The sequence below is a fragment of the Apostichopus japonicus genome, chromosome 22 (genome assembly GCF_037975245.1).
Source record: "Apostichopus japonicus isolate 1M-3 chromosome 22, ASM3797524v1, whole genome shotgun sequence".
NCBI classification, from domain to species: Eukaryota; Metazoa; Echinodermata; class Holothuroidea; order Aspidochirotida; family Stichopodidae; genus Apostichopus; species Apostichopus japonicus.
In genome coordinates this window covers 16,593,707-16,605,187 of record NC_092582.1, presented here as the reverse complement: position 1 = coordinate 16,605,187, position 11,481 = coordinate 16,593,707, and the positions used below count along the sequence as shown (strand labels likewise).

The 11,481-nt window shown below is 37.9% G+C and overlaps 1 protein-coding gene across 1 annotated transcript; it reads right to left on the bottom strand.

The window, feature by feature from the left end:
- Positions 1 to 3,792: 3,792 nt before the first annotated feature.
- Positions 3,793 to 9,569, bottom strand: LOC139963687 (calcyclin-binding protein-like). The gene is made up of 6 exons (XM_071964730.1): positions 9,417 to 9,569; positions 7,923 to 8,139; positions 7,183 to 7,279; positions 6,521 to 6,620; positions 5,528 to 5,619; positions 3,793 to 4,084 (listed from the first exon to the last, which is right to left on the bottom strand). Exons 1-6 carry the CDS (start codon positions 9,429 to 9,431, stop codon positions 3,931 to 3,933), a joined length of 675 nt encoding a protein of 224 aa, XP_071820831.1. The 5' UTR covers positions 9,432 to 9,569; the 3' UTR covers positions 3,793 to 3,930.
- Positions 9,570 to 11,481: the final 1,912 nt, after the last annotated feature.

Sequence of the window (11,481 nt, the reverse complement as noted above, 5' to 3'; positions counted from 1 at the left end):
AATGTGTAACAGCTGGAAATGGTATTTTGGTTGATCGATGAGTGAAAATTGAAGTTAGCTTGCTGCAACGGGCCAGGCATTTTGCCGCGTGTCTTTGATATTCGTACAATTTTGTGGAAACTTTATTGGAATTTAAAAAAAAAAAAGGATATCCGTAAAAATACGGAAGACTTACATCCTGTCAAAAAAAAACGGATTTCCGTAAAAATACGGAAGACTTACATCCCTGGGTTAGGGTACGTGGATTTGAACAATGGAAAATACAATGGGGTCCTCGGTTGGAATGAAACACAAACATGTATGCGTGTGTGTGTGAGTGCGTTTGTGACGCCCAGATTGTAAACACAATATCTCAAGAAGGGAAGGTCAGACAAAATTCATATGTGGTGTGTAGAAATACCACATTGAGTACAAGAAGCATATTGCTTTTGGTGGGAGTTCAAAGGTCATTTGGGGTCACCAGGGGTCAAAGTGTGAAAATCTTGTAAACACGATATCTCAAGAAGGGAAGGTCGGACCAACTTCACACATAGTGTGTAGAAATACCACATTGAGTACAAGAAGCCTATTGTTTTTGGTGGAGGGCAAAGGTCATTTGGGGTCACCAGGGGTCAAATTGTGAAAACCTTTTAATCATGATATCTCAATACTGGAAGCTTGGGCCGACCTCTAATTTAGTGTGTAGAAGTACCACGTTGAGTTAAAGAAGCCTATTGTTTTTGGTGGAGGTCAAAGGTCATTTGGGGTCATCAGAGGTCAAATTGTGAAACCCTTGAAAAACATGTACATCCTCACTATACGTTAGGTCAGATTCATGAAGAAAACTGCTCACGTTACATCATCGAAACCACAATGCATATACTGTATGCATTCTGGTTATTATTTTTTATTACTAGTTTCTTTTCTCTTGGCAACATATTGATGTGAGAAACAAGCTGCTATGAGGTTGATAGCATGATTTTAACAGAGCACAAAGCTCGTAGCACTACCATTCAGATATGTGAACTGTTGAACAACTTTTCTAGCATAGACAAATTGCCACAAATAACTGCATGTAAAATAACTGTAGGTGTGACATTAACAGGTTAGGATCACGGATCAATCTGTGAAGGGTGGCTAGCTTGTTTGTACGCTGATCAGTGGAATCAGGGATTGTTTGGCATTTTATCTTTATCTATATATTAATTATCCATCGTATGATGCCGAAAGAACTATTATGCAGTAAAAGGAATGCACCTACAGTATTGATGTAATTTTGCTTTGTGGGAAAAGATTTGTGTCCGATAGTGCCACTAAAGCATGGAAATAACAGCTCTGCAGCTATATCTCATGGACCTGAAGGGCCTGTGTTAGCACGTCATGGATGGCCATTGGGGCCTGACTTAAATGTATATTTTCACCTTTGAATCTAAGCATATTGTCTTAATTTTTGTGTGTATTTAATATGCACTAAGCATCACAGAAGAATGGTAATAAGCATTTCCTTAGCCGAAAGTGATCTTAAAGGCAATTAGTATTGCTGCCATATATGTCACAAAGTCAGCTAATGGTCAATTTTGCTCAACTAGCATTTGTTGCCATTCTAAAGTAGTCACTTCAACTGAGACATTTAATTGTTTATTCTAACAGATCTAAAAATGTCAGGGAAAAGTTTTTATTTAGGACCAGAAATTAAGGGAAGTACTTATTGAAAACTTGTATCAACTTTTAGCATGCTAAAATTTTGAGGCCAATACAGATGCCCTTTAAGTTGTAAAATCATGGAAATAAATAACATGTCGCAAATGTTTCTGTTTGACAGAAGCAAACAATGACAGAAATATGCTTTGTGACTAGACAAGTGCCATGTCAATTTTGTGACTTTGGTACATATTTCAAACTAAAGTGCAATTTACGGGACCTTAGTGTATGATTTATGATGTATATTTAGGAGAGGATATGATATTTCTGGAAGATGTAGATATCTGTGAGAAATTATTTCAGTAAATCTTGAGAATATCATTTTCTATTGTGTTTGATCTTCTTTTTTCTTTTCTTTTTATTTGAAAACATTAATCATGTTTTTTTAGGAGGGGGGTGGCTGGGGAGGGGGGCTAAGATGCAGCTTTTATGTGGTGGGGAAAACAGGGATGATTCAAAATTTGTTCATTCAGTTAATACAAGAGCACCATTTCTCTTTGATTTGAATAGCTCCCTTTTCTTTGGGGGAAGGGGAGGGGTGGTGGGTAGGTGGGGGTGCTGTTAGACAAAATTATACTTGCAGTTTTGAATTTACAGTTGACTACCACACATGATTCAAAGTGATAGCGTAAAGACACTTTCAATAAAGGAGGCCACAAAATAAAATAGAAACAAATAAACAGGAAATCCACAATCATGTTCAGTTTTCCATGTTTTTTTATTTTCCTCTCAAACTTAATCATTTTAATTTTGATATCGAGCAGCTATCAGGTTTGCTCTATACCAATGATGAAGTAAGTTGTGATTTCAATTCCAAAATTTCACACCTGAGTTAGATTTGACTTACACTTTACAAGTGCTTGTACAAACACCTTATTTCCTATCACAATTACATACGTTTTTTTCCAGCAGGAATTCAGCATTCTGACCATTACAGATTTGTAGACAATTCATTCGGCAGAAAACGGTTAGGTCAAACTGAATTCATCTGATAGAAAACGAGTAAAAAAAAAGAAGTTAAAACAAATGAAACAAAATGCAAAGATTCTTACATAAAGACTAGACCGAAAAAATTTGGCATATTAATTTGTTATTCTTAATCTAGCATCAACAAAACGGTTGGCACCGATGATCCCAGAGTTGACAAAACGAATGACCAATGTTACTAATGTGTTCTTACGGCAGTAACAACTAGGCTACAAAGGGGGCTACATGGCACTAAAATTACAAATGGGCTACAAGAAGAGGGCCTTGGCACTAAATGTTACAAATAGACTTCAAAAAGGGCTAGGGCACTAAATGGTCTTCTCATCCAGCTTCAGCGTTAGTTATAACAGATTTGACATGTTGATGTAGAGAGCTCTCATTCAATTTCAATTCAATAGACTGATTCAACTTTGACATTTCAAATGCAAATTTAGCGGTGGTTTGGTTTACAGTAAAGATATGTTATCACCAAAGAAGCAGAAAAAAAAAACATAATGCGAATAATTAAACCTCCAAAATCATTCGACAAACCTTTCCCAATTTTGATCTAAGAACAGCCACCAAAATTCAACATTTTCTTCACCGGTCCCACAAAAGTCTTGGCAAACATCTTACCAATGTACCTAGTATTTTGGGTACAGGTTAATCAAGCTTTCTGACAATCACAATGTATTACAATGTACTTTACAGACTTTACAATCACAAATGCATAAATTTCATCTTGAATGTAAAAAGCCTCCTTTAAAGATAAACATTTAAGTCTAAATGGCAAAAAATCACAATTCACTGGAAGAAAAGACATTCAAGAGTTCAATGCTTGACACATTGTTTTAATGGGAATTAACAACAACAAAAAATTTAACAATTGGCTTAAAGATCCTTCAAAGATTTTTAACACTGAAAAAAGTGCCATACTGTAGCAAGGATTGACTGAAAGGTGTTCTAATAAAAGCACATTTTCAGAGCTTTCCAACAGAGCCCTGGGTATCACAATAGCTTCAGTCTTCTTACATGGGTATGCCATCTTGATTAAAGGCACATGTCATTTTCAAGAAATAAAAGGTTGTATCTAGACAAGTTTCCAATTAAACACTGGACGACTGGTCGACTTCTGCAGAAATTTCGGCGTAGCAAAAGAACGGTCTCTCGTCCTCTCTCCTCGACAGATGTGTATGAATATGTAGTTTTTACCAGATTCACCGATTCGCTGGACTGATTCTTCGTACTGCATCCGTCGTCTCTCTGACCCTCGCAGGTTCGTCCTCAAAAGTTCATACCACCGCCGCTTTTATCTCGGCCCTCCGTCCAGGCCTTGGCGATGGTTCTCTTCATCTCGTCGTCGCCTTCGTCGTACATCTTCTTCATCATGTTCATGATGCCGGCCGAGGGATCCTCGCTTGGATTGTACGGTGGAACTCTGCGATTTGGATTGAACAAAAATCAGCAAGTTTAAAGCTTACGGATATTTTTATATCAACTATTCATATCTTGTGGATTAAAGCAGCATTTTGCGTCCTTTTCTATGATTTTTCTCAACCTCACTGACTCCACGATGCCATAACCACATACATAATTTATATATTTAAATCTTACTTCAAATGGTGGCATAAAAGTCGAAAAATTTGCAACTTTCAACTGTGTTTTTCTACCAGATATTTTCCATTGGGATCCCAATAAACCTCGCCCATAATATGAATATTTAAACACTACGAACGTTATTGACCAATACGTAATACAACACCATGCTTGATTTGTGTACAGTCTATGTGGCAGATGTACCAGGGAGTTCCATAACAACTCCATGGTTGTACCAACGCAAAGTCTTGAAGCTATTTTTAGCAACGGCTCGTAACTAAACCTGCATCTCTGATTGGTTGAATTCAAACTAGTGGGTTTGAGGGAACTGTATGCGATTAATTTTAAATGTCGAATTTGTTGGTGGACACTTTTCTCATTATCTGCAAATATCCTTAATTAGTCGCCAATTAACATTGTTGGCAGGGAAAAACTTGGCTAATATCTTAGTTTGCTGTTTTGTGATTGATATATGTAAAAAACTTGATGGACATGTCAAAAAAGTAGAAAACGGCAACCAAGCGCAAAATGCTGCTTTAAGTTCAATCATCATGTATGATGCAACCGTATTTTATATACAAATATCATCATGCAGTCATTTTTTTACGTATCATGGAAATACTGTATCTGTTTTACCTTTGTCGAGCGTTATGCAGCTCAATCTTATTTCTATATTTATTTTATAGCAAGTCATTCATTTAAATTTCATCTTGCAGTAATGATCTTTACCATAAATGCCATGTATCATACAATAACCTTTCATTTTTGATGTCATGCAGCATGGAGAATATTTTTTAAGATAAAGCATCATGCAGAAATCTTATGTACACTTATTTCATGTATCAAGCATATCTCATCTCTATTAAATTGAGTCATTCCTGAGGTATTTTGTTTTTACTGTCATGCATCATTGATAATCTTTCATCTTTTTTTTGTGTTGGTATTTTAGGATTATTTTTATTAGGTTATTATTTGTTTTCTCTGTATTTATTTCCTTTTTATCGTTTTTGTTTTTGTGAAGCGCTTTGATACTTTTTTGTGAATTAGCGCTATATAAATGACATATTTCTTATTTATTTTATTCATATTAATGACATGCAATGTATCAAAATGTAAAAAATATGTGATACAAATGACATGATCCTGTACTAACATTTTAAGTTAATGCCATGCATCATACAGCAAATGTCTCGATGTCACATATTATTATGTTCCATTTCATTCATCATGCAGGCATCATTTAACAAGAAGTGATTCACAAGGAAGGAACATTAAGAGTACTCACTTTTCTTCAGGCTTTACATCCTTTTGGGTCAGTGCTGACCATTGCGTTTTGCTGGCTTTTCTGAGTAAAAGGACTAGTTCATCGGCTTTCACCTGAAAGTAAAACAGAAAGAAAAAAACATTTCATATTGATATATTTGATCCCCCAGAATATGTCATCATCCTTAATAGTTTAATTAAGTCCCCCCCCCTCCTTCCACTGCACATTCCCTAAGGAGCTCTGCCCGAACTGAAAAAGTTTCTTGAACTCAATAAGGGTCATCAATGTGCATGCAAACTTTAAGATCCATATATGTAAGTCACACACATACATGCCATTAAGATTGTTAAGGTACAATTGACCAAAAAAGTTGGACTCTGTATAAATTGGTAATGGAATGAAATATAATAGAAGAACCAGTTCTGGGGAAATAGGCTAATTGTTACTGAGGATAACCACGGGCTAGAAGTACTTTTGACTTTAAAGAGAAAACAGTTTTAGCTTCTTTCTACTGGACATGGCTCAAAACAAATGATATGAATTTGGCAATGTTGTGTTAGTTTGCAACTTTTGGATATGCTGAACACCCTATGTAATATTCAAATGATAAATCGGTTACGCATGCGGTAAACTAGATACTAATGTGGTTATAAATTATTTGTCTGTTCCTTATTGGACATTCACAAACTATTAAGTCCAATGCAGAATATTTTGTGTCCCACAAATTGTAATAGATACAGTAGATGGATTGATGGAAAGATTTATTTCTTCTAAATGAATTAGGTTTTACTTCTTTTCTTGGCAACTCAAAGTGAGTTTCCCCCCCCCCCCCCCATACTTTTATCATTCGTGGTACACTTTTTGGTGAGATTTGAAGTATATACAGTAACAGGTTATGTTTCCATGTTCCTTATCTTTCCTTTAATGGTCAAACGTTGCAACGCAAGAATCTCAAGAATTTGACTGAAAATACTGATATGAGATAAATATCTCTTTTATTCGTTGCTGAATCACCTTGTGTGAACTGCTGTCGGCATCAATAGATTCAGCTAAGTTATTGATTATGAGCTCCATGTTTTTGTTACCGAGATTTCGAACAACCAACTTGAGTGACCTGAGGAGAGAGGAAGAGGTGATTACTTGGACAGGATCTCATCCAATCTTGCAAAGGATTCAGGGTATACCAAGCAAGAACTACTGTACACTGTACAGATGTTAATTATAATAGCAAAACTTACATCACTGTTCTACAATATGCATAGATAGATATCAGCGGTTATGTAAGTACTAAGTTACATAGAACCTTTCAACCCACTATCACAATGCATTAACCAGGAATAACTACAATTTGTGCAAGGTCATAGATCATGCAATGCTCATCACTGATGCAAAGCAAGGAAGTAACTTCGATCCGGTTAAGACACTCTGGTTATTAGTGGACTTGGGAAACAGGATCCTTTTATGCATTGAGGGGGGGCAGCACTCTTACAGTTGCTCTACGGTATGCCCTTTATGTGTGTGGGGAGCAGCAACAGTACAGAGCTGGTGTAGAAAGGGCATTTGCAGCCTGACTAAGTGAGGTCACAGAACTTATGTGCAGTAGGAGCTGAAGGCAACACAGTCAACTTTAGACAAATGGTTGTTTACTGTAGGTCTAACTATCCCAAAGTACTTACTTCTTAGAGTAATTCAGAATGATGTTTTCCTTCGGCAAGGAGTGAATACCTTTCAATGTTATGTAGAGTTTCACAAACTTCTCTGACTGGTCCCAGCCTAAAAGAGAATGTATAATAATTTGTGAAAAAACTTTTCAAAAGTGGGAGTACGCTGTAATTGGTCCTACATATGGCACAACAAAAAAATAAAATGATTTGAAGATGATGACAAAAAAAAGGCCAGCATTTAACTGAATGGCAATGATCCACTTGATACAAAAAATGTGCCAATCACTCCTGTGGCTGCACCTGCTCGGATTAACACATGAATACTTTCAAGTGCACAGGTTTTTGAACCATTTTTTTCTTTTTCCATTCATTTGTTGAATTTGGTAGTTATTTGATATTGGATCAAATTAGTTAAGGGGGGAAAATTGGTTTGATTAAATGACAATGGTTTCACTTATTACCTTCAAACACACAAGGTTCCTATTAACATGAGCAAAATTCACAAACAAAGATTGCAAATGAGTTACAAGAGAAATAACCTGTTGGCAGAATCATTCAAGGACTCAGTGCTGAAATATTAAGTTGCTAAAGCTGTATATAATTTTATATAGCAATAATGACATGGCTTCATCAATTCCATGGAGACATGGGACACTCGCAGAGTTGTTACTGGGTTTTACGCTTTTCTTGAAATCTGCGGGATGCACAAGATCAAAGTGACATACTGTAGAGAGTCCAGTGTTACATCTTACCATATGTCCTAATTTTTGAGACCGGCAGAGATAAATGTGATGTCTTTGGTTTGCCATCTTCTGACTCTGCCTTAGCCTCGTTCTTAGCTTCCTGAGCAACTTTCAGATTAGCGAGCTTCTCCTCCACTCCCTCTATTGCTTTGGTTAGTGCAGCTTGAACGTTGGGTCTGTTAGTGAATTCAAGGAGACGTTGTAGCTCTTGGATATCTAAATGAAGCTGAGAGACGGCAGAACGGAAGTAAGTTGTAAGGGTTTGAGGTTTTTGTTAATAGCCAGACAGAGATAAGATTTATTGTAAGTGCTACTGATGTGCGTAGTCAGACATGCGCTACTTGGAGAGCGATGTAAGCCAAGGAAAAGCCAGTCAAAGAGAGAAAGGAAAATATAAGACATGACCATCATTAAGGCTTGTCTCATTTATACTCCTTCAAAAAAACCACAGTTAGGAACAAATATAAGCTGTCAGTATCAACTTTCATGCCATCATGGGCCAACTATCACTGTCAGTTTCACTTCTATTCTACTAGTTGTATAGTGAAGGATTCATAATTGACGCACCTTCAAATATTACTAGCAATGATACAGCAGACAACTTCAACTTTTTACAGCAAAGCAGAGTTACATTCCATTTCAGGTATATGCTGATCAAATTAGTTTCATTTTCAAAGCTTTTAACACCCTCCCCCCAGTTTTGCACATTTTTTCGGCATTTGGAAATCTTACCCCAAAAAATAACCAAAATTACCTCAGTATGATAACACTACTCTCTGGAACCTGACCTGTCTGAGCTACAGTAAGAGGTTCAGAGCATAGCAAGCAGCATCCAAAGTGAATGGATGTATACTTTAATAGGCATACACTACAGTTAGCTTATCGACAAGTGTGTCAATCTAGGAAAGATCTAAGAAAGAACTTGAAACCGCAGCCTTTTTGTGGTCAAATTCTGCTCAATTGTATGTTACACAGGCACAGAACAATTAATACCTTGAGATTATTACATTTAAGAGGAACTACACATGAAAAACGCATACAGTTGAGAGACTTGGATTTTCGTTGATAGACATTGTTAATCAAAGTGCTTGAATGATGAGCCCACCATGCTACTCACTTTTCAGTGAACCAACCTGTGAGTGTTACTGTTACAGCAGTTTAGGTTATTACTGTTACTTGTTACTGCTTAACTTAGGAATATTTCTTTGGGAGTTAAAAAAGTTTAAATTGAATTGATTGAATTTAACTGCAACAAGGGTAGGCCTTAGTCATTGCATAGCTAACCTAAGCCAATACATACGGCATGTTTTTATACTTTTCTATTTAAGTAGCCTAAGTCTTTGTTATGTGGTAATGCTACGTACTGCATTCGGCAATTTACTAGCTAGGCTTGAACTAGCCTAATAGGCCTATCCTAGGGCATATGACTAACACGTTAGATATCACGTTACTGCTACAACTGAAAAGAAAGTCTTCCATCCAAACATTAAATCGAACAATTACCTCGTCGACAGACATTTTGCTTTGGTATCACAAACTACAAATATATTGTTCTTCGTAAGAGTATTTGGTTCTTTTGTCTAACTTCGTCGACTCACGTTATGGGTACGCACATGTGTGTGTGTTAATATCTAGGGTGTATTAGTAAAACGAGATTGACGCGTTCATGCCAAACTAGAAAGTTCTCGACATTACGCAAGTCGGGAATTCCCGGTATGTTCGGCAGATAAAAGTAGTTGGCTGTTCTCTTTAATAAAATTACTCGAAGGAATGGACTCTACATATGCATCAATTAAGTCGCCAGAGGTATATGAGGTAGTTTGACTCCATTTTTTTAATGTTATCTCCCATATCGAAGACGACATGATGGTGTAGCCCAATTCTGAGATCTGGGAGCCTAGTATTGTTTTTGGTGAGTTCTAATGCCCAGTTGGAGGTCTATACTGTAGGTATATGTACCGGAGGTCAGATTGTAGAACAGGGTTGTCCAACCTTTTGCAGAGGAGGGCCACATGGAATGATTATGATGAAGGAGGGGGCCGCATGAACCCAACGATTTTTCAATTTTTTGCGCGAAGCCCAAGGCAACAAAATGTGAGCACTGCGCGCGGTGCGCACTGATTTCTTTCCTTTCCTGATAAAGCAGATGAATAAAGTCCAGCCGCCCGCCCCCCTACGCTTAGACCTGTATGCAGTTTTTGGACCCAGAAGGTTCGAATGATTGATTATACAGCTTCAAATTGTTATCAATAAATCTGCTCACTAAATTTCGCACCGTAGAGCATCTCTGGCGGGCCGGACGCAACCCTGCGGCGGGCCGGACTGTGGCCCGCGGGCCGTAGGTTGGACAACCCTGTTGTAGAACAACTTACTCATATCTCAAGCTTAGTAAGACTCTGTTACCCTACCCTTGTCATACAGGCGCAAAGCCAGATGTTTGTATTGATATCATAATTATAAGGGACTGCGATGGGTCAAAGGCTACCTCCCTCAGGTTGCTCCGTTGCAGGACATCCAACCAAATTACCTGCTTTCTGTCTCCACTGCATGTGATCTTCAATGTTTTGTTTTTGTTTCCTTTGCCTCCAATCATGTGCCTATTTTCTCTCTGAATAGGGTTGTTCAGGACATTGCTGTTCTAACATGGTTATCCCTATTCATTCTCAAGACATTTCCAAACCATTTCCCGGCAAACCCAAGGTCGGCGGAAGCATTTTTAATCTGGGGGGGGGGGGGGGGAACCGACATCAAAGGGTAAGTTTGCAGAAATTCGATTGGACTGATGCAGCCTTATATTTAGTACCCTTGATAACTCTTATTGTATTAACTTATTTGCGTATACACATCACTTCATCAACGTCCCGCCCCCCCCCCCCCCTGAAGGAAAATATGCATACTAGAACTGCAATATCCAATGTGCAAATTGGGAAACAAGGAACAAGTTTTCTTTTGAGACAAAATGAGGTTAAATCATGCTAGTTGCTAGTGTAGGAATCTCCCGAATTCGAGTTTATTTCTTGTTAATATCTTAACCATTTTTTTTTCCATTCGAAGTAGCTTTGAGTTTGACCCACAGAAATTCATTAAAAGTCAGGGGCGTAGCCAGGATTTGCAAAGTTGTATGCACGACTATCTGAGCGGAGCGCCACCATCGGTTGGCGCGGAGCGTACAAGAAAATTTTTGGTTGTACAAACCCCTCAGATGGCCGGAAACGGCCCTTCCCGAGTGTTCATTCTGGTTCCCTGGCCTCTTGCTAACTTGAGACACCTCAATTTTTATGTAGAAAAAGGGCACATTTTTAACCTGAGGAAAAGTGGGGGGCACGTTCCCCCTGTGCCCCCCCGGGTTCTGCCGCCCTTGTCCAAACCATTTCCATGCATCCGTTCTCATTTGAACTCGCGACTGCAAAATTTCAACTCACTCTTCACTCAGTCAAAATTCTTCATGTTCTTTGTTTCTCTGTTCGACTGAGTTTGTTGATAAGATAAGGTCGAATTAGTATACTAGGAACTTGTCGAAATTTTCACATTTTACTTTGAACTTTCGCCTGTTTGAATTTACAATGTT